Source organism: Oratosquilla oratoria, chromosome 2, assembly GCF_046742065.1.
Source record: "Oratosquilla oratoria isolate Oo_2021 chromosome 2, ASM4674206v1, whole genome shotgun sequence".
Classification (NCBI taxonomy): Eukaryota; Metazoa; Arthropoda; class Malacostraca; order Stomatopoda; family Squillidae; genus Oratosquilla; species Oratosquilla oratoria.
In genome coordinates this window covers 70,048,984-70,072,682 of record NC_134778.1, presented here as the reverse complement: position 1 = coordinate 70,072,682, position 23,699 = coordinate 70,048,984, and the positions used below count along the sequence as shown (strand labels likewise).

The window sequence follows — 23,699 nt, the reverse complement described above, 5'->3', positions numbered from 1 at the left end:
TAAACTATCCCAGTTGATTCCATCATCGTAACAGTTGTATTTTGATTAAAATACATGTTTATAAGCGTGGATTTCTGAAGATTTATGAAGATCCCCAAGATGTGCAGCCATTCATCATGCATTGGCTGAATGTCATAGTTGTCAAACATTGTATCTAGATAATAGTGTCTTAGAACTGAGTATTGTGTACACACTCACAATTTCTATTGAAATATGTCACAGAATTTACATGAATCTGAAGAAGAGGAGTTAGACTATGGAGCTTGTTCATTATTCGTTCAGCCATATGTTTGAACCCATTATACATTGCCAAATGTCAAAAGATGATCAGCAAATGACTGAACATTTGTCCAAACCATCCCAATACTCTTTCATCAACTCTATTTTCCATCTCCACTCTCCTCCCCACCTTGTTTCTCACTCTATCCAACCTTATAACCCCTACCATACTTCTTAGACATTTCATCTCAAACACATTTAAACTATTCCTCTCTTATGTTCACCCCTTCATACAATCTTCTCTTAGCATCCATTCTCAAATGTCTATTTCTTATTAGTGTTTAATCTCCCAAGGCATCTAGTTGCTTCTCTCAATCTACAATCTACCTCCACCTCCACTCCTCCTTTTACCACCTGTTATATGCCTTGTTAAATATCCTGCAGTCATACAGGGACAGATCAACAGGTATTGGATCTTAATGATGTGGAAATCCAAATCATTGATAGTGATGGTTTTGTTGGTATATTCCTTAACCATTTTTACACACGGCAGCTACACAATAGACCATAATCTATTAAATTTTCTGACAGCTATTAAATAGATTAAATGTTTAACAATGGCATGTGAATAGCGATGTTTGGTTACTCAAATGTCACACTTCCAAAGATTCCCGAAACTGTTTTCGAAGTGCAGATGATTTTTTCAAAGTTGGAAAATAGTGTTTTTGTTGCCTATACCCAAATTAATAGCAAAAATATTTCGTAAGAATAGTCGACAATGCTTTTTTATTTATTCTGTTTGGAGTTTTGAAAAAGTGTCCCCCGTTATACACTCTGACCTTTAAACATGCCAACTAACGTCATTCAATGACCAATTTCAATTACTTTCCTTGCTAATCAACTTCAGTTTCATACCACAAGTCTTAATCATTTCCCCCTCCCTTCCGTTTAATGTTTAAAATCTAACTTGATTAACCCCTAGATGACGGTCATTTCCTTAATTCTATTATTATTTTTCTTGTGGTTTAAGTAGCTAACCCAGAAACACCATACTGTAGTTTCTACGTAAAACTTCTCTAAACTCTTCCACTTCTGTCAACTTCCCCCAATCAAGCTGATGTTGATTCTCTAAACTATTGATGCATCACCCACTCACCTGTTCCAAGAAGTTGCCCCGTCATCTTGTAGATGGGCGCTGACCATTCACCCCAGCCTTTGGTCGTCTTGGCTCGCACTTGGAAACCATACACAGTTCTCTGCTCCAGAGAACCCAGCGATTTATCCTGTGTAGTGGTAAGGGCACTCGAAGCGTTGTTCTCAAGTCCCTGCACATAATAACGGACCTGCAAGAGAGAGTAGGTATGAAAATAAACATTTCACGGCGATTCCGATGGTCGCGAATGGACGTCATGCTTCGCCTACTACTTCGCTGAAAGTAAACACAAACGAAGGGACGAAAAAGGACATCAAACTATGATAATGTTCCGTTCAGTGCAGTATCAATTATTAATAGTATCTTTGGCTGTTAATTGGCGATTCTCTTTTGATAAGGGGAGCCTCCAATAGTAAATGAATAAATAAAATAGATCTTGTTTTCATCCCTCAAAGTCCGTTTACTACAGAGCGTCAGGCTTCGTCCACCACAAGCGTCACATTTCTTAATGACGAACAGTTGGAATGCACTCAGTTTCTTCACAGTTTTGTGTGGAAATCTATATCACTGCCCCCATTGGATAAAAAAAACTCATAAATTTCCATTAAGTTAAACTGGTCAGCCAATAGTAAATTCGAGTAGACTAGCACCACGTGTACTTTGGCCTAACAATGGATTTCGAAATAATTGACAGGTGGATGTGGGTGCGTGGGTGGTGGAGGCAACCTGATGACATGCCTTTTAGAAGTCCTTTCATCTTCACACAGACTCGAATTTTCTTAACTTGTAAAACCCAAGGACAGCCAAGTGGTCGAGACCAATAATACAAGTGCAACCCCGCTCTCTTTTTCGCTCTCCTCCTAACTCTCCACCCCTCCGTCCCCTCCCTCCCCAACCTGAACCAGTGGAGAAAATCGAAAAAAAATACTTTGTATCCAAAACCTTCTGGTCGTTCTTGCGCTCCAAGACAAAGGGGAGGCCGGGGGCAAATAAAATAGCTCTCTCTTTCTCTCTCTGTGTGTTTCAGCACGGTTTCACCAAATTATTGGATCACGTGTTGGACTCGTGATCGACAGCTACTGACATTCCGATCCGATTGAGAGCTCAAGAGCTCATATATGCCCGATGTATGGGTAATGCTGTGACCTTACACAAACACAACTTGCCCACGAGAGTTGGGGTGCCGGCTCGCAGTGCAGATATACTGAAATTATTTCAGCCCTGGGCGGGGATCAAACACGGAATTCTGGATTAGTGGTTGCGAACGATACCACCGCGTCGTCGAGCCGTGTGTGTGTATTTACTTAGTTGTATTATACGGGAATGGAGCTATGCTCGTAGTAACCCGTCTTTGTATCTTTCAGCATCAAGTTTGTTCTTAAATTCTTGAATAGTATTTGCACACGCTGTGTGTGTGTGCGTGTGTATGTGTGTGTGTGTGTGTGCGCGTGACATCTCCGATCTCATTAACAATGAAAACTCTTAATCACGGGCAACGGTCTCCACTTCTCCCCTGATACAAAGAAAAATCCCACCACAGAAAAAAAATCGCGTGACGCCGCCTCAATTTCCAGAACGAGGTTCTTCGGCAGAATCTCTTCTAGATCACCTTCAGGTGGTTCCTCCCAGCAACCGTTCTCCCGTCACCTATCAGCATACTTTACTGGCCTCGTTCTGGCCAGTATTTGGGTATTCCATTCAGCCGAGTCTTAGCTTTATCAAAACCTTTCGTTCAAGCCTCATTTGTACAAAACACCGCTGCATCAGAACAAAATCGATCAGGTATGCCATCCCATGGATTGGAGTAAACTCCTCTTGAGTTTCTGTGATTATCAACTAATCACTTATCCTCTCCACATCACCCTCAAACCAACTTCATAAGTTCCCAAAGAATACCACAATTCTCTATTTATTTTTTGTTTTGTCATTTCATCTATACCTTTTTAACAATTTTCCAAAGACTATTCTCTTTCTTAACCCTCTGAGCCTGTTTTCTCCTCTTGAGTACTCACAGATCACCCTTTAACATCCCAACATCATTAACGTTATCGTTATCATTCCCATGGTCCTTTTATCTGCTCCTTTCGCCTTATTACTACCACCACACACCACTCCACTTTCGCAAAGTGACCACAACTGCCAACATTCCATTGCCGCTCCTACGTCGTACACCCAACGTTACCAACATCCACAAATTCTCCCACCGCTGCCACCAGCCTCTTCCTTCTCGAGGTCCTCCTCCTTCATCGGTGGTCTTACCTCGTACATCTCGATCTCGGAGAGTGGATCACTGGGTGCTTCCCATGCGAGAGAAATCTCAGTGCTCTTCACACTCGTCACTCTCACGTTGCTGACCATGGAAGGAACTGTAAGGATATGAAACCACACGTTATTATCTTGAACTACAGGGGGAGAACACAATTATGTACATCATATATACACAAATATACACATTACACAACTATATATACATACATATAGTTAAGTCATACTTAAAAAAATAAAGCAAAATGAGCGTTGTTTGCATAAACTTAAAGCAAGGCGATAGTTAGATTTGGCTAAATGTATGCAGAGCAGCCTGGAAATGAATAAGCCCGATGCGTCCGACTCTGTTTCAAAGCCCGGAGAGGAGAGCAAGTTAAACCAGCCCGACAGCCCGTCTCCAAGAACCTAAAGCCATTCATTTGAAACAATGGGTCATTCCATGCCTTTACACCTTGAAAGAGCAGTGTCATAGAAACTCTACACCATTTCCAGACTCGATTATTATAATAACTTTCTTCGCAAAAAAGAAAAATACGCCGGCGAGTGACTGGCATCCACAATAGAGGTTGCGTCGACCCAGACTACATGAGACGCGATTCTGTTTTGTTTGAAAATGAGCTGAATTTGACTCGTAACGGTCGTTTTCCTTTAGGTGGTCAAATCTAACAACTGGGTTAAAACGACGGTGAACAGTATTTTGACTTAAAGAACAAAGTGATGATTGTTGTAACTGGAATGTATCTGTCGCGAAATCAATGTTAACAAAATGACGCTGTGGCCTTGTAATGTTCTACAATGCCCAAGATCAGCAAATTGTATTTACATTGTCAAACACATTAAGATTTTTTGGAGAATCGTAACAGACATGGGTAAATATCTTAAATTAACCTAAAACTACAAATAAATACTCATTCACTTGATGCACAACAATACACGAATAACAGGGAATTTGTATTTGATTTTTAAATACACACAAACCATTTCATGTCATGTTACATACGAGGGCGAGTTTTTGCTAGCAAACTAAAATGAACTCAACTACGCATTTATACACATTTATGTACATATATGCATTTATGTAAACAAATTACCTCGAAAACGGTTTTACACTACAAAAAAATCCTTAACGGTTGTCACAATTCAAACGGGGTTAATATCACCACCAACTTAAAAGTAAACTACGGTGACTTCAGTTACTGTAAGTGGAATCAACTCGTGATTTACAATTTCGATCTTCAGACTATTTTCTCAAAACTTTGGGCTTTGGCGATTATCTAAGATATAAAGATGGATGGGGATCATGCAGTTAACAATTAAAAGAATTAAAAATAAATAAACAAACGGTTGCACACACGAGAAGAGGCAATTAATTACTTTCAGTGCAAAACCAAACAAAAATGAAAATGACAAATTTTCATTTCTCGAAGTGATATTACACATTCACAAACAATGCCGAGCTAGAGCATATCAAAATCGTACAAAATACTAATAATGTAAATCAAATGTGAAAAGCTAAAAAAAAATAACTGACTACAAAAAATATACACTGAACAACCAAAATTATTAAGCGTGGCAGACCTTCTGAATTTTGGTCATACGAAAGTAAAAATCAAATTAGGCAAAACTTAAAACAAATATTTAGCTCTGCAGAAATAATACGGCCAATCGTTGTGCATTTGTGTGTATGCGTTCATGTATGCGCGCGCGCGCGCGCGTGTGTGTGTGTATGTGTGTGTATGTGTGTGTGTGTGTGTGTGTGTGTGTGTGTAGACTACGTGTATGTTTACGCGTCTACTGCATGTCTGGCAAGTAGAAAGGAATAAAACAAAAGAAATATACAAGTGATACCAAGGGAAAGAATGGAAGAGGAACGAGGAAAAGGGTGGGATGGGGAGAGAGGGGAGGAAGATGGAGTGGGAAGGGAGGGGGAGAGAAGAGGAAAGGAGGAGAAAGGAGAGGAAAGGAGGAGAAAGGAGAGGAAAGGAGGAGAAAGGAGAGAAAAGGCGGGGAGAGGAGAGGAGAAGGAAGAGGAGAGGGCGGAAGAGGAGAGGGCAGAAGAGGTGAAGGGAGGAGAATGGAAGGGGTGAAAGAAGGGAGAAAAATGTGAGGATGACGTAGTGAAGAGGAGGGGAGGGGAGGGGAGGGGAGACGAGAGGATAGGAAGAAGGTGAGTAGAAGGAGGAAAGAGGGGAAGAAGGAGAGGGGGTGGGACGGGAGGAGAAGTGAGGGGAGTAGGATTAAAGTCTATTTAGGAAAAGGGAAGAAGGGAGGAAATAGGGCGACGTGTGACAGATGAAGATAAGGAAGAAAGTACGAGTAGACGGGGGGGGGGGATGGGGGGTAGCATGAGAAGACGGGGGTGGGGGGGAGCGGGGGGGGAGAGAGAAGTACAACCGCACGCAGCATGATTCCTTGTTCACGTGTTCGTTCTTGATATGTTCAACTGAAATTTTAGGCCAACGATTGAACACCTAATTAAGGCATTCAACTCCGATGACAAGATGTCTTGTCATTTGGTCAAATAAAACAAAAAATCATAAAACACCAAAATGTTTGATCAAACACCAGAAAAATATGACGTCAGTCCTCGCTTCGCTGCGAGCGAAGCGAGGATTGACGTCATATTTTTCTGGTGTTTGATCAAACATTTTGGTGTTTTATGATTTTTTGTTTTATTTGACCAAATGACAAGACATCTTGTCATCGGAGTTGAATGGGTTAAGGCAAGGGACCATAAACCCATAAACGGCGGTAATTGGTTTTATTCTGGCAGTCGCCAAGCGATTTTATTCATCTGAAGAAGTTCCAACGCCGTTTAGGAGTTTGAGGAAGCAAGTGATATGAGTAACAATAATAATAATATTAATAAAAAAAGAAGAAGAAGCCGATATACCAATAAAGCAACAACCTCGATTTATTACCAAAGCAACAAATACACAACAAAAAAATGTGTTATAAGTGGAGAAAGAGAGAGAGAGAGAGAGAGAGAGAGAGAGAGAGAGAGAGAGAGAGAGAGAGAGAGAGAGAGAGAGAGAGAGAGAGAGAGAGAGAGAGAGAGAGAGAGAGCAAAACTAGTGGTAAATCTAGTTAAAAAAAAATAGGAATGACAAGCACAAGAGAGGAACACCCACCCTCAGCATCGGCTCCCACTATCATATTACCTACAGTGGGAAAAACGAGAAATAAAAATAAGACATGAGGTTACCCCACTTGTCTTTACATCTACGTCATCAAAGGGCATGGAGGGGGTGGGGGTGAGGGGGTACGGTAGTGCAGGTGGGGGGATTAAGACAGCGAAAATGGGTATGTGGGGTAGGTTTGGGGAGATGTGGAGGGGGGAAAGAATTATGGAAGGGAAAAATAATGTATGGGGTAAAAATAAATGGAGTAAAAATTCAATGGGGGTAAAATCATGATGGGGTGATATAATTACGATGAATATATCTACTAAAACTACGAGTGTATTTAGGTGGTGGGGGTAATCACGGAAGTAGTGGGTAGCGATATCACGGAACTTTGGGGGTTGGAAAATTACGACAATAATAATTTGTGGGTGGGGTAGCAATATAATGGGGAGACGGGTAATAATATAGCAGTAGGTGGGGGTATTGTAATAGGGATGGGGGTGGGATATAACAATGTGAAATAAAGAATAAGTTTATGGCGCGGTAGAGGGGGCTAGTAATACAATGGGGGAAGGGATAACAAAATATGGGCTACGGTAGAGGGGGGTATTTTTATGACGGGGAGTGGGGAAAGAGGTTTACACAATATGGCGTGGTAGGGGTGTATAAATATGATGGGGGGTAAGGGTGATAAAATTACGGCCTGCTGGGTGGGGGTTGTTTTAAAACGGGGGTTGTTTTATAACGGGGATGGTATAGACAATATGACTCAAACGGTGTAAACACTAAGATAATTCAATCATTTTACGGGAACAATTTCATACAGGATTCTGCATTACGAACAATAAAAGGGAATACAATCCTACTGGCATACTTTATATATGTACAAGAATCCTGGTTTGGGAATAGTCTTACTATCTATGGCCGATATTTCATTGATGGCAAAAGGTCCTACACTAATTTACTCTATTATTTTTGACAATTCAAAAACTGGATCTTGAAAGCAATATATATACATACATACATATATATAATATATATATATATATATATATATATATATATATATATATATATATATATATATACACACACATATATACACATGGGCAAAATATAAAGGGATGTATAGAAAATAGTATACAGCAAATTAATAAAATACAAATGTGCTCTACATAAGCACAAAGAACACTAAAAGCAGCCACACCTTACGCGCGCGCTCACACACATTTACACACACACACACACACACATACACACACACACACAGACGCGCGCGCGTACACAATTATGAATAGTGAAATAAATAAAAACTTAAAACATGTTATAACCTACATAATCATATAACATACTAAAATCTAAATACAAATTCTGCACAGTTTAATTCAGAACGTGTCTAAATCTGATTATTAAATGTAAGCTAATATACTGCAAACTAATTATTGCAGGTGAAGTTATGTCACAAGGCATACACGTACTAACATTATATATATATATATATATATATATATATATATATGTATATATATATATATATATATTTAATATAATACTAATACAAATCAAAACAATGAGTCATTGCGTCTACAAGGAGGAAGATTTTGTAGTGATGACGTGTTGTCGCTGTGTTTCTGTTTTTTTCGGTTGGCGTTGTTATTTTAATATATTTTATTCTTTTACTTAATCTAATTTATTTTAATATATTCAAATTTGGAGGAGTTCTCTCCCTTCCCTCACAGCAGCGGCATGGTCAAGAGTCATGTGATCTAGTTAAGTGAAAACTTTATAATGAAAATATCTACTTTTAACATCGTGACGTGTCGTTGTTCGAAGATCAACCTCACCAGTGTTGAATTCGTCCAGTTCAAATAAATATATATTTTACCATGAAAAAACGGTGCAAACAAGATCCCCGTTCAAAATTTATCTCGATTCTTCTAGTATTATGAAATATTTTACTTAAAGAAAAAAAATTGTAGACATCTTTGTAATGTACTGAGCAGTGCATAAACAGCGACAAGAGACAGCGAATGTCGTTTCATATATATATGTGTGTGTGTGTTTACATACCTGACGCTTCTGTGGTCACTGTGATGTCGGCATATTGTGGATCTCTTGCCTGATCTGACACCCCGTTTTCAGCGAACACCTGAAACCTGTAGGTTGTCACTGGGTTGAGGCCGCTTATGGTCACCTGGGTGGCGTTGTAGCTATCCTGCAAGAAGGATGGAGGTGGGTGGGGGAGAGGAAGGAGTCCGCAATTATTCGGTGTCAATGTTTAATTCATTACTTGGAGTTGACAGCATGCAAGGAAGAAAAATTCTACATATTCTTCCGTCATTGTCATCATAAGCATAATGATAATAATAATATTAAATATTCATAATAATAACAACAACAATAAAACAGCAACAACAAAACAGTTCAACAATTGCCATATAAAACATATAAGACGTTAGTGAAGCTGAGGTGAACGGCACATACACTGTAGGCCATAGATATCTTACCTCAGCCATCTGCGGCGGCATGTAGGTCACGTGATTCCCGCAGGAGTCGCAGACGACGCGGTAAAGGGTGTCCGTCCTCCCGCCATCTGACGACGGGGGCAGCCATGTCAGACTAACAGTTGACTGATCTCTGAAGTTGACAGTCAAGTTCATGGGCTCGCTAGGAGGTTCTGAATCGGCGAAGGAGAGAGGAAAAAAAGAAAAGAGAATCGTTAGATGAGGCTTCAAGATGGCGTCACAAGTCACGTGCACGAAAAACAAACAAAAACAAATGAGAATCTGTTGATGGCGTGTTCTCAAGATGGCGTCACGTATACGAAAAATAAACACAGACAAATGAGAATCGGTGATGGCGTCGTCTTGTGATGACGTCACAGGTCACGTATACAAAACCTAAACATAAACAAATGATAACTGGTATGTCCTAAAAACATGTACCTTATAAGAAATTGTAATAAATAGGTGCATGGCGTGAGTGGGAATAGGAAACACAGGAGTCTTAGTCAGAGCTTATTCCTAACTGGTTTCGCAAATACGGTCATCTGCGAAAACCCGTCAGGAATAAACTCGGACTAAGACCCCTGTGTTTCCTATTCCCACTCACGCCATCCTATCCAAGTGTCTCATAACATAAATAAATAAATAGAATAAAAACAAATGAAAGTCGACAGAAACTGTGAACTTACGAAGACGCATATCATATACACAGAAACAATCAAATGTACACACGTTCACACACACACATTCACACACACGTACGTGCACACGCAAATTGAGCTCTTGTACAGAGGTACACAGGGCCCTGTCCTTACTACTGTTTGTTTATGAAAATCATATTCATGTGCCATCCACGATACATCAGCGCATATGGTATATTCTCACCCCTAAGCTGCCTAATTTCAATAGACTATTCCGAGCACACAAACACATATATACACACAGTACAATGAAAAAGCAAATTATTGGTTATGTATGTACATACATGCGTGTGTCCGTGTGTAGGCGTGTGTGCGCGCGTGTGTGTGATTCACATGGTCTTGGATCACGTGTTTGACTCCTGATCGACAGCTATTACCCTCCAGGAAGAGAGGTCACAGCTCATATATGACCGATCTATGGGTAATGCTGTCACTTTACACGCACACACACAAACTTCCCGCCCACGAGTTGGAGTAAAGACTCGCAGCGCAGCGATACTGAAATTATTTCAAGCTTGGGCGGGATTCGAACCCGGACCGCCGTAGTCGCGACCGGGAAGTCTAACCACTGCGCCATCGAGTCGTGTGCAGGTGTGTGTGTGTGTGTGTGTGTGTGTGTGTGTGCGTATGTGTGTGCGTGTGTGTACCTACCCAGTGACATACTGGGTTGTAGCAATGCCCATGGGGTCCCGTCTCCATATATATGTCAATCTTTCCCTGGGTGTATGCGTACGTGCGTGCGTGCTTGCACCACGTTCCAAACCAAGACGCACGAAGGCAGGCATGATAAAAGCCAGGACACAAGCAGTCAAGCAATCGCGTGCGGCAGTTTTATGGTGACATTTTATTTGCTAAAAAAAAAAAAAAAAAAAACACTGGGCCATTCCTTGCAGAAGCGGGGGCAAGCCAGTCTTTGTTTGAAATGTTTTATGTGTTTGTCTCTGCTTGATTCCGGGCAGTGCTCCACTGTGCTATTCTAGCACAGGGAACTAGTGTTCTGCTAGGATCGCGTGTTACGTTGCTTTCTATCACACGTGTTAAGGCTGCCTATCACACGTGCTTAGGCTGCTAGAACAAGGGTACAATCGTGTTACTGTGTTAGGTTTCCTGGGTCAAGGTATCACAGTGTAGGTTCTCTATCACTTCCTCAGTGTTACAGCGATTGTGTTAATACTTATACCGCAGACCAAGCGTGTGCCAGCGTGCTAGGTTGTTACTTTTGTGTTATATAGCACATCACTGAAACACCTGTGATTTGGTTCTTCTATTGCAAAGACCGTGCTATGGGTGATAGACTAAGACTACTGGGTGATACGGTGATATGATTTCTGTGCTAGACATGGAGAGAAATTACTCGTATCACAAATAACGGTGGTGTTATCGTGTTGTGTTAGTGTTTAACACTCGGTACTGAACGTAACACATCACAGTGCTACACTAGTTTGTCTGAACCTGCCTTTACCTCTGGCAATAAGTTGAGAAGTGTCAATGTTTTAATTTGTAAGTTTGCGGACAAAAATGATAATATACGAGCAGAAACAAAAGGAAGAAAACGACACTCGAAGAAATGGTCTTTTTGTCTTGTTTTCGTCCTCTGAGGTTTTTCGGTCGTTTGGGAGATACGAAATTCGTATTTACATATCTACTGATTATGAGAGTGTATGTGGATGATGTCGGTATTTTTCGCTACACATACACACGTACATAAACACACACACAACCATAAACACATTGCCCAAAGACTGAAACATATATAAGCTCGAACTCTCACCCAGGAGGGCAATAACTATCGATCACGAGTCCAACACGTAATCCAAGACCATAGCGAATCTCTCTCTCTCTCTCTCTCTCTCTCTCTCACACACACACACACACACACACACACACACATGCAAACACATATACACACACATACACATTGTCCAAAGATTGAGGCATATATAAGCTCCATCACGTAATCGAAGACTATGGCGAATCACACATACACACAGACACACACACACACACACACGCACACGCACACATACACACACACATGCAGACACATACACACACACACAGACATACACATTACCCAAAGATTAAAACATATATAAGCTCGAAACACGTAATCTAACACTATGGCGAATCTCTCTCTCTCTCACACACACACACACGCACACACACACACGCACACACTCACACACACACACACTCACACACACATACACAAAACGACATGCCCTCCTTCCCGTTACGGGAATATCTGGGACACAGTTATGAAGACAAATGGTCAGCACTTTCAGGGGGTCTAAGTGTGACCATAGAGACAGATGACTTACTGGTGCAGGCCTGTCCCCGTGGGTCCTTGGTGGCTCGGTAATAGCCCGTATCGCACCGGCACTCCGTGGCACCCGAGTGAGGGGCGGCACTGTGCTCCGGGCAGTCCTGGCACTCCGAGCTACCAACGCTGTCCTTGAATTTCCCAGGTGGGCAGACTGTAACAAAGGAAAAGGAAGTGTTATTAATCGGTTGCTGGTGATGATATTCGTGTAGTAGGTGGAAAAATGTAGTATGAATAGTACATACCTCCAGCATTAAACCCAATAAATAAATACATATAAAAAACAATTCATCAAAACAGTGTGATATAAACCCCACAGATCCTACGCTACCACAAAATATATAACACACGTGTACACATGTGTACACATGTACACTTAAAACATATGTATGTTACGACTCCAAGCGTTCGTAAATGCAGCTAAGAAACCTGCACGCTCGCGGGCGGGCGTACGTGCACACACACACACACACACACACACACACACACACACACACACACACACACACACACACACACACACACACACACACACAGGCAACATTGCTTCACCTCTCCCTAACACATAATCTTCCGGTTCATCTCTAAAACCTATCAACAGAGGAAATACATCTCCTTCCATGCGGACACAAATTCCCAACCACCACCACCACCTCCTCCTACTTCTTCTTCTCCTGCTACCATTCCCCCCACAACAATGGCTACCAATCTTGCCGTTAACAGTGTGGTCTTCCTTAGCTATGGCTCTCTCTCTCTCTCTCTCTCTCTCCTCTCTCCCATTTTCCTTTATTTCCCGTTTCCTTTACGTATAATTTAATCCATTTCCTTATTGCTTACTCTTAGACGATTCTTCTCTCTTTCTTTCATCCCTCTATCCTTTCGAATCCTTCTTCAACCTCCCTTCCCCTCCCCCTCCCCAAGATTCACTTTCCTCCAAATCTCCCCAAGTCTCCCCTCCCTCCCAAAGATCCTTCCCTCCCCTCCCCCCACCCTACCTACCTCCCCGCGGCCGTGCCATCCAATTTACAAATCCTCCGGACCCCCCCCCGCCCCCTCCTTCTTCTTCCTCCTCCTCCTCCTCCTCTTCCTTGAGGCAGCCCACTGGCTTTCCATCGAGCCCCACTTGCTGCCTCATAACCCGTAAGATGATGGGCAAATATTGATAAAACTCTGTCGACAAATGAGAATACATTGATTCCTGTTCCCGTACACGCCTCGCCCAATACACACACGAACATGTACGAACACGAACGAACACTGTGTTCGGAGTATGATCATGTGTTCGCTCTCCCTCCCCCTCTTAGTTCTCTTTAAAAACATCTAATAAATATTTATTAACAATATATCTAAGTAATGCCATCAATATTTATCATATTCTAGGTTGAAGAAAATATATTTCGATAGAACAAGTTCAGCACATAAAACAGGTTAACTGCGGTTATAACCTTGATTTACCGCGGTTATTTCCTGACCTTGTTCAAGGTGTGACACTTTGTTAACCTCTTTCCTGGTTAGCGAAAGGGATTTTTAATTACTTTTGGGACGTGGGAAGGACGGGGGGAGGGGAGAGGAGGGGAGAGGGAAGAGGGGAGAGGTGGGGGAGAGGGAAGAGGGGAGAAGGGATCTGTATGGTGAACGGATCACTCATTGCCAATCGAATTCCTGGAATTTGTGCAACGTATATACAACGTAAACAGCGTATTAACACATCTTTCTCGCAAACAGACATGACGTCATGTCTGTGACATCAGACGCATTTTCGAATCGTCGTTCTTCTATGAAACAAAATCGTAAAGCTGGTCTTTATTTACTTGTATTGTTTGTTTATATTTGTTCGCTTGTTTATCTTTATTTGTCTGTTTATTTTGAAGGAAGAGCAAGGGGGAAAACAAGGGAAGAAATAGGAGTATTTATGGGCGTTACTTGGGAGTAATTTCATGAGGAATTACTCACTGAATCACACATACCTCATACCCATAAGACTCGACTTCACTCTGTCTCCCCGTAAGTCCTTGTTTGGCCCCTCTCCTACCTCCCCCCCTCCCCTCCCTTCCCCCTATCTCCTATCAACTTTCCCCATTCCCCTCTTCCCTCCCCGCCATTCAATCTGTTCACTGTTTGCTCTTCTGTTGCCTCCATTACCTCTTCCTCCATTTCCTCCTCCTCCTCCTCCTCCTCCTCGTCCTCCTCCTCCTATTCTTCTTCCTCTTCTCGATATACGCACGATTTTTACTCGTCTTCGCTTTCTTCTTTTTCTTCTCGTCCACTTTATTCCTCTTGTTCTGCCTATTCTCGTTCTTCTTCTTCTTCTATTTGTTCTTCATCCCATTTTTCTTCTCCCCTCCTTCTGTCCGTTCCCAGGCCGTTCTTCTGTCTTCTCACGGTGTCCGTTCCTCCACACGTTCCAGTAAACAGAGAATCCAGGAACGTCTGAAGAACGTACGGAAACGAGCAAGCTAGCAGGGTGGGGGGTGGGGGGGGTTTCGAATGGAACCCATCGTGGCCAATAACCAGCGCTTCTATCCTTGGGGGCTGGAGATATTCCAGGAGACTTCCATAAAACAAAGACGGAACTTTGACCACCATTCTCCTTTGGGTGGTGATCAGTCTCCAGCGTGCCTCTGGTCCGGAGGGGTGCTACTCAAGCAACCCCCCCCCCTCAGGAAGGGATGAATTGAGAGGGACCACGTATTCACAGTGGGTGGGTGGCGTCCGTGGCGGAGCATCGAACTGCGGACAATCTGACATCAAGTAAATCCTCGAACCGTTCGACTGGACAGTAGACTCGTATTCAGGGTCGATACAGAGTCCAAATGTGACGGCACAATATATATATATATATATATATATATATATATATATATATATATATATATATATATATATATATATATATATATATATATATATATATATATATATATACTTTTTCCGGCCTATATTTCTCTTTCTTCAGATATCATTGTTGATAATCAAACTTATATATTTTGAGGAAGGAGAGAAGAGAGGGAGAGAGGGAGAGCGAGAGAAGGAGAGGGAGAAAGAGAGAGGGGTGAGAAGAGGGATGCCATACAGAAGGGAGAGTGAGAGAAGAATGAGAGGGAGAGAGAAGAGAGAGGTAGAAGGAGGGAAAGAAGAGAGAGGGAGAGAGGGAGAGAGGAGAGAGGGAGGAGAGAGGAGAGAGGGAGGAGAGAGGAGAGAGGGAGGAGAAAGGGGGAGGGAAAGGACTGGGAAAGATGACTCAGACGTTCCATCCAGAGGAACAGGTTGTCAGTCGAACCACCCAATTAGAAACGCACTAACAACCTCCCCCTTTTCGCCTCCCCCAACACCCTCTCCCTCACTCTTCTCCCTCCTCCTTCCCCGTGTCCTCCCCCCTCCCTCATTAGTTGCGTCATCAAAAGCAGATGTCCAAGGAGAGAGAGAGAGAGAGAGAGAGAGAGAGAGAGAGAGAGAGAGAGAGAGAGAGAGAGAGAGAGAGAGAGAGAGAGAGAGAGAGAGAGAGAGAGAGAGAATGTAGCAGAGATGGAAGTAGCCAAAGAAAAAAATATATATATAAAGAAGAGGAAGAAGACACAAAGGTGGAGGACTCTACAGAAGAAAATGAAGAATAAAAAAAAAAAAAAAAAAATACCAATAAAAGAAAGGGGAAAGGAGGAGAAGAGTGAGAAGAGGGAACACAGCAAAGACAGAAAGAGGGGAAAGAGGGGGAAACTTGAGGGGAAATCTGTTCTAGGGCAATTACCCCGAGCTTACAACCCCCCCCCCCCTCAGCCCCGAGGCGTCACATACGATGCAAAGAAAATGCAGAGGGGAGAAGGACAAGGGGAGATAGACCTGGGGGGAGGGGGAGAAGGGGGAGGTATTACTGGGGAGAGATTGGGGGAAAAAGGGAAGGGAAGTTGATAGTGGTGGGGAGAGATGGGGGGAAAGAGGGGAAAGGATTTGAATGTTGTGAGGAGATATGGGGAAGAGGGGGAGAGTGAAGGGGAGAGATTGTAGGGAGAAGGGAAGGGAAGGGAAGAGAAAGAAAGGTGAGAGATGGGGAAGGGATAGGAAGAGATGAGGAAAGTGGTGAGGAGAGATGGGGAAAAGGGAAAGGGGGAAGGGGAAAGGAAGGGATGAGAAGGGGACAATGGAGAGAGAAGAAATGATAGGAAAGAAAAGGGGAAAAGGGAGGAAAAGAGGGGAAGAATGGGAGAGTAGGCAAGAAGAGAAGAGGGAGAAGGGGGGGAAGAGGAGGAAAGAGGGGGAAAGAGGAGGAAAGAGGGGGAAAGAGGAGGAAAGAGAAGGGGTAAAGGGTAAGGGTGGAGGAGGTGGAGGGGGAGGTTTGTTGTGGAGGGGATACAAATTTTGGAAGATGAGGAACTACGTAAAAGACCATATTACAGAAATATACAGTTGGCCGGGAAGAAGATAAATCGTAAAACCACAAGAACGTAGACACAGGTTTGAAAACTGGAAAACAAAGAATGTGTACCCTTGTAAGACAGAAAAAAATATGCAAAGGAATCCTCTGAATGGTAGAAAGTCCACAAACTCTCTTAGTAACACAGAAATAAGAGGCCAAGAAGCTTCCGTGTGTGGTATCACAACAGAAGAACGAGTGAGATCGACCCTAACGAAAGAAGATCAAGAAGACCCCCCTCCCCCTCCCCCCAGGGAGGAAGGATGTGTTACAATGATGCAAGAAGGGGTGGGGAGAGAAGGGGGGGAGAGAAGGGGGAGGTCAAGCAACCCCGAGGGCAAGGTGGAGAGCAAGCGCAGAAAATGCCAAAAAGGCTTGGGCACAATCCAGCGAACATGATTTCCTGCTTGGCTGGCAATATGATCCCGAGATTAACAAATAAAAACACATTTCCTCCCCCAACTCTTCCGCTACGCTGTGCGATTTCAGTGGTCCTTCTAACCGCTGTCGAGCGATTTTAATCGCTTATGGGAGAGCCCATCTTCTCGCAGCCAAAGGCTGCATAAACGGAATGAAGGGATATCACACACACACATCAAAGGACGAAGCAGATTGGTGAGACGGCATGACCAAGCCTCAGGTTTCGTTTAGGAGTTTGTGTTTGATGGTGCTCAGGACGAGGTGGCCCAAAAACGCACTAAAGGGACCTGAGGCTACACGACGTATATTCATTGCACAGCTTTGAGACGGATATATGTGTATTCTTTTTATCACGTGTATGCTATACAATGCAGCATTGATAAATGGCACTGGCAGACAGGAAGGCTGACACAAGACGGTGATACACAGAACGACAGACAGATGACAGGCAATGAGACAGACAGACATAGATACAGGCAAACAGGAAGATAGACAAAGGTACAAGAAGACCTACAGCCACAGACAGTTGAAGACAGGCATATGACATTGTACAGACAGCCTGACCGACAGACAGACAGGCATGCCTGACACCTGCAAACAGCCATACCGACAGTCACACAGACAAGCAGATTACTGGACAACTCAGACGGATTGACAGACAACCAGCCAGAAGAAGCATACAGACAGCCAGACAGACACACACACACAGAAAGATAGGCCCACACTTGCAGGAAAACAGACTGATACAAAGGGACAGACAGACAGACAGACAGACAGACGGACACATACAGATTTGTTTGTGTCCACTTTGATTTGGTCCACGTTGTTCCTTCCTACTTTATTTCATTTGGTCGATTGTCGTTCCATTCAATATTCAACTTTTCCATTCCCTTTCCTCTCTTGGTCCATTTCATCTTCCCCCCTCCCCCTCCCCCCCCGTCCCTTTGTTCTTGTTCTCCATTCCTTCCCTGTTCCATATTCATCTCTTTACACTTCTCCCCTTCCCTTTTTTCTCTCCCCTTCCTTCTTCTCCCCTTTAGCTCTCAGAATGATTCTATTCTCCCTCTCTCTCTCTCTTTCTCTCTTTCGAGTTAAATCTGTTTCCTGCTCTCTCACTGCTCCTTCCTACACGCACGCACACGACCATATACGCACATAATGTGCACACTTGGAAAAGCACATACACTCCTGTGCACACACACACACTCACACTCACACACACACACAAAGCCAATGTATTCACCACCACCTTCATCACTATCACCACCACCACCACAATCCTCCTCATCCTCACCACCACCACCACCACTACCACCACCATTAATTCCTACCACCAAACTTCCGTGTTTGGGAACTTGTGAAAGTCAGGCATGGAACACAGGGCGGTCAGATGTTCAACAATAAAGCAAAGACAATGGGACATGTCCCCCCCCCACTCCTGCCCTCATCCTCCATCCTCCATCTCCCCTCCATCCCATCCACCGCCTCTCCTTCTCCACCCTTTCCCCTCCAACCTAGGAGGTCGGAGGACTTCCCACTTCCTCCTCACCCCCCCTCTACCTCCTCCTCAATCTCTTCCCATTCCCTCCTCAACCACATTCTGGTTCTGGAGATTCGATGTGGATCCTACGAGGAGTGGTTACATGGGGTGAGTTCCAGGCAGGTTCCTGTCCGGAGGACTCCTCCAATCTTAACCCATTCAACTCCGATGACAAGATGTCTTGTCATTTGGTCAAATAAAACAAAAAATCATAAAACACCAAAATGTTTGATCAAACACCAGAAAAATATGACGTCAATCCTCGCTTCGCTGCGAGCGAAGTGAGGATTGACGTCATATTTTTCTGGTGTTTGATCAAACATTTTGGTGTTTTATGATTTTTTGTTTTATTTGACCAAATGACAAGACATCTTGTCATCGGAGTTGAATGGGTTAACGGGAGTTTGGACAGCGGGAGTTGAAACCTGGGAGTATGGCGTCCGTCTTGTCCCTGGGAGTTATACAACAACAACAGCAGCAACATCTCCTTTCCTTATCTCCACTCCCACCAACTCTCATCCTATTAATAACACAAATACTACCTGCTACTCCATTTCCTCTCTATTCTCTTCTTATTCTTCCTCTTTTCCTCCTCCTCCTCCTCCTCCTTGTTTATCTTTACTCATTCTCTTCTCGTCGGTTTTCCTCATCTTTTTCTCCTCCTCATCTGTCTCTATACATTCTTCTCGTCCTAACCCTTCTCCTCCTCTTTTCTTCCTCCTACTCTTCCTTCCCCTACACCATCTCCCTTCCTTTTCCTACTCTTCTTCACCCCCATCCTCCTCCACCTCCTCTCTTCCTCCTACTATTCCTTCTCCTCCACCACCTCCTCACTTCTCCTTTAACTACTCCTCCTCTTCTTCCTCCTTCCCCCATCATCCTCCGCCACCTCCTACTCCTACCCCCATCCTCCTCCTCCTCTTCTTCTTCTCGTTGCCGGAGGGGTGGTGTAGCGCGCGAGGGGGCGAACTGTGGTGGTCAATCGCCGTCTTTTTCCACCCGGGGACGCTGCTGCCGCCGGAAACTTTCCTCCGATTCCGGATAACGCCGGACCTGCAATCGCATTACCCGGCCGGCCGGAAGGAGAATTGCCCTGTGTGTGTGTGTGTGTGTGTGTGTGTGTGTGTGTGTGTGTGTGTGTGTGTGTGTGTGTGTGTGTGTGTGTGTGTGTGTGTGTGTGTGTGTGTGTGTGTGCGTGTGTGTGTGTTGTGTGTGTGTATTTACCTAGTTGTATTAAACGGGAAGGGGAGCTATGCTCGTAGTGACCCGTCTTTGTATCTCTAAGCATCTAGTTTGTTCTTAAATTCTTGTATGTTTTTTTGTGTGTGCGCGTGTATATATATAAAAAGTCGAAGCAGAAAAAGAATAGACGAGAAAAAGAAGAAACGGGAGGAGATGAAGAGGGAGAGACAGGAAAGGAAGATTGAGAGGGAAAAGATGAGGAGAAAGAAAAAAAAAAAAATTTCTACGGTGACGTCTTCGTCAGCTGAGACCCTCTTTTGCGTAAACAGGACCACTGGTTCTCTAGGTGTGGACCACGAACCCCCTGTGGCCCTGAGGCCCTGGGGGGCCACAGAAGGCCACAAGGAAGATCCCGAGTCGAAATCTAGTGGGAGTTAGTGGATGTTTAGCGATACAATTTAGTGTTTGAAAATTGGTCTAACCTGAAGGTAAAGCAACAGTAATACATAAAAGTACGCGATGCACGTGCGAAGGGCTCAGACTTCTGACACGGTTAAATGAGATGGACGTTAACCCAGTCTGTTTCAACCAAAATAAAGTCAATAATGGATAGTTGGGTGGGAGTAACCGGCGCTTCTATCCTTGGGGGGTCTATATCGCACTGAGGAGGTGGTGAGGCTGAGGTGTTAGGAGGGCATCACAAAGGCAAGAATATGAAATATGAGACCGGTACAGTACAGAGCAGTAGTGAGGAGAAAAAACAAAAAAGGAATGAGGAAGATCAGAAAAAGGGAGGGAGAGAGGGAGGGAGGGAGGAGGGAGGAGGGAGGGAGGGAGAGAGGGAGGGAGACAGACGGATAAATAGAGATATAGAGAATATGAGAAGAGAAATAAGGCGTAAAATTTATAGATGTGAAAGAGGGGAATTGTGAAAGAAAAGAAAAAAATAACTGCAGTGTGAATGTGTGTGTGTGCGTGTGTATATGTGATTCACCATGGTCTTGGATCATCTGTTGGACTCGTGATCGACAGCTATTTCCCTCCCGGAAGAGAGCTCAGAGCTCATATATAACCGATCTAAGAGTAATGCTGTGACCTTACACGCGTACACACCCCCAACTCCCCGCTCATGAGTTGGAGTAACGACTCGCAGTGCAGCGATACAGAAATTATTTCAGCCCTGGGCGGGATTCGAACCCGAACCGCCGTAGTGGCGTGTTTGTGTGTGTTTGTGTGTGTGTGTGTGTGTGTGTGTGTGTGTGTGTGTGTGTGTGTGTGTGTGTGTACGTGTGTGTGTGTTTGTGTTCGGCAGAGCACCTTCGCGTGCTACACAACAGCGGCCTGTGTTAAGCGGCGGACAGGACGTGTTAAAAATGTACGAAAGCTGTCAATACACAACCTAATGTCATTTGAATACATGAATAATATGCAAAGTGCCGCTCTCTTTCTTCCCCCCGCTCTCCTCTCGCACACTCGGGGAAGAGAGTGGGTGGATGGGGGGGTTTGTGGATTGGGGGGGGTTCCCTTCGTTGTCCCCCCTCACCCTGAGCGTCCTCCTCCTCCTCCTCTTCCTCCTTCTCCTCCTCTTCTTCTTTGTCTTCCTCCTCCTCCGTCAGGTTGGAGTGAGCAATTCGATGTCAGTTCTTCTTCTTCTTCGTTCTCTGCGAAGTCTGCAATGGCTTGGTCCTTCAAGAAACCCAAAGGTGATCAAAGAGGAACGAGCGAGCCAAAGAAAAAAGAAAAAAAGAAAAAAAAAGGAGGGAAAAGAAAGTCATAATGCGTCTGAGGAACGTGGCAACAAAAGTGACGACACAAAAAAAAAACAAAAAAAAAAAAAAAAAAAAAAAAAAAAAAAAAAAAAAGAGTCAAAACCAAAACAGAAATTTCGCCCAAGTTCCCGGACAAAGGAATTTCAAGTTAAAGTTTGGTTAAAGCGTCGTGTATGCGATTTTGCGGAGGCATTTTGTTACCCACCACTTACCTACTCACCCATCCACCACCTTTTACTACACTTCCACCCCCTCCACATTTTATGGTATTTTTTTCTTTCTTCTTCTTTTTCACCTATGACAGTGATATACGTGCAAACCGTATTTAAGCTTATCTGTTTCAAAAACAATTCCCGACATTTACTACCGTATGTACGTTATTCTATCATGTATTCTTAATCTCCCCCCTCTCCCCCACCCCCACACGAAGGTTAGGGATGCTTACCCCAAAGAATAAAATCATTCAACGGTATCCATAATAAAACATATAAAGTAAATCATCTCCTTTGTCTTTCGCTAATTCCTATACCAATCTCTTCTTGTCTTTTACCATCACGATCATCACAATCAAGAATCTTGAGACTGGACACTACCACCACCACCACTACCACAACTACAAACAACAACTCTGGTTTTGCTACTACCGCTGCAACTACAATCAACAACCATGGTTCTGAACTACAAGCGTCTCTTGAAGTTTCCTCTCTGTAACTACCGTCAATGCATCATTACGATTTCTGGACACATCTGAAACAGACAAAATGGCGACGGCTCCGTCGTTTGTCAAATAATTTACAATTTCACAAGTTGTCATCAAATTTCGAAAAAAAGGTGTATGTGTGCAGTCGTGTGGATTATCTCCTATATACAAAAATTTTATATATTCGATTTTTTTTTTTACAATATATATTTCTCTCCATCCTCATCTTTATCATCATCACCGTCAACATCATCATTACCGCCATCATCTTCGTTGTCATTGTTATAATACATTATCTGGCTCCTCATCATCTTCATCATCGTCAACATTATCATCATTATTACCATCATCATCTTCGTCATTATCATAATGTATTATCTGGCTCCCCATCATCATCATCATCGTCAACATCATCATTATCACTATCATCGTCGTCGTCATTATCATAATGCATTATCTGGCTCCCCATCATCATCATCATCGTCAACATCATCATTATCACTATCATCGTCGTCGTCATTATCATAATGCATTATCTGGCTCCCTATCTTTTATCACTATCATCACCATCACGACTAATATTACTTGCCTCCCATCTATATAATCACTATCGTTATAACCACCATTGCCATCATCATTATAATTCCCCGTCCCTCTATTATATCACCATTAATGACATAAGCTTAATTAACATCACAACATAATCATCATTATCATCACCATCACCACTGAGACGAGTATGACATGTCTTCACGATCTCCCGTATCATCACAATCAACAATATAATCATCACTATCATCATCATCATTATTACAATATTGCGTTTACTATGATATCTCCTTCCTCCGTTACCCTTCTCCTTTCACCATCATCATCATCGTCATCACCATCATCATCATCACCGTCATCATCATCATCATCACCATCGTCATCATCATCGTTATTACAATATTGCGTTTACATAATCTTCCTCCCCCCTCCGTTACCTTTCTCCTTTCACTATCATCACCATCATCATCATCATCATCACGCCTTCTCTCTCCCCTGGTCTGCGCCGTAATGAGAAACAAACGCAGAGAAGAGGAGAATTACACCGCCTCTCCCCTTCCGTCTTTGATCTCTTCCTCCTCCTCCTCCTCCTCCTCCGCCTCCTCCTCTTTCGCTTCTCTTTTATTCCTTTGCGCTCTACTTTTCATCTATACTCTGCAACTTGACCTCTTTTCCCCCCACCTTCCCCCTTTCCTCCTCCCCCACGTGTCTCGACCATCCTTCAGTAGTTATTCTTCCTCCTCCTCCTCCTCATCCTCCTATTTCTCTTCCTCTTCCTCCTCCCTCTCTTTCTTCTCTAAGTACCTCTCCTTTCTCTCTCTCTCTTTTTCCTTCTCTCACT

The 23,699-nt window shown here is 43.3% G+C and overlaps 1 protein-coding gene across 13 annotated transcripts in view; it reads right to left on the bottom strand.

Annotated features, from left to right (window-relative positions):
- Nucleotides 1-23,699, bottom strand: part of Eph (Eph receptor tyrosine kinase) — a 1,120,455-nt gene that overhangs the window by 40,697 nt on the left and 1,056,059 nt on the right. For 10 of the 13 annotated variants that reach the window (XR_012967665.1, XM_076210031.1, XM_076210057.1 and 7 more), the window contains exons 7-12: nt 12,289-12,444; nt 9,270-9,439; nt 8,833-8,977; nt 6,769-6,798; nt 3,632-3,738; nt 1,376-1,562 (exon numbers count right to left, since the gene is read on the bottom strand). Coding sequence is in view for 12 of the 13 variants with exons in the window: in XM_076210031.1 (XP_076066146.1) it covers nt 1,376-1,562; nt 3,632-3,738; nt 6,769-6,798; nt 8,833-8,977; nt 9,270-9,439; nt 12,289-12,444 (795 nt within the window). In the remaining variant the exon portion in view is untranslated. The remainder of the gene's footprint in view (nt 1-1,375; nt 1,563-3,631; nt 3,739-6,768; nt 6,799-8,832; nt 8,978-9,269; nt 9,440-12,288; nt 12,445-23,699) is intronic. The other 3 variants (XM_076210051.1, XM_076210091.1, XM_076210097.1) reach the window with 1 other exon arrangement.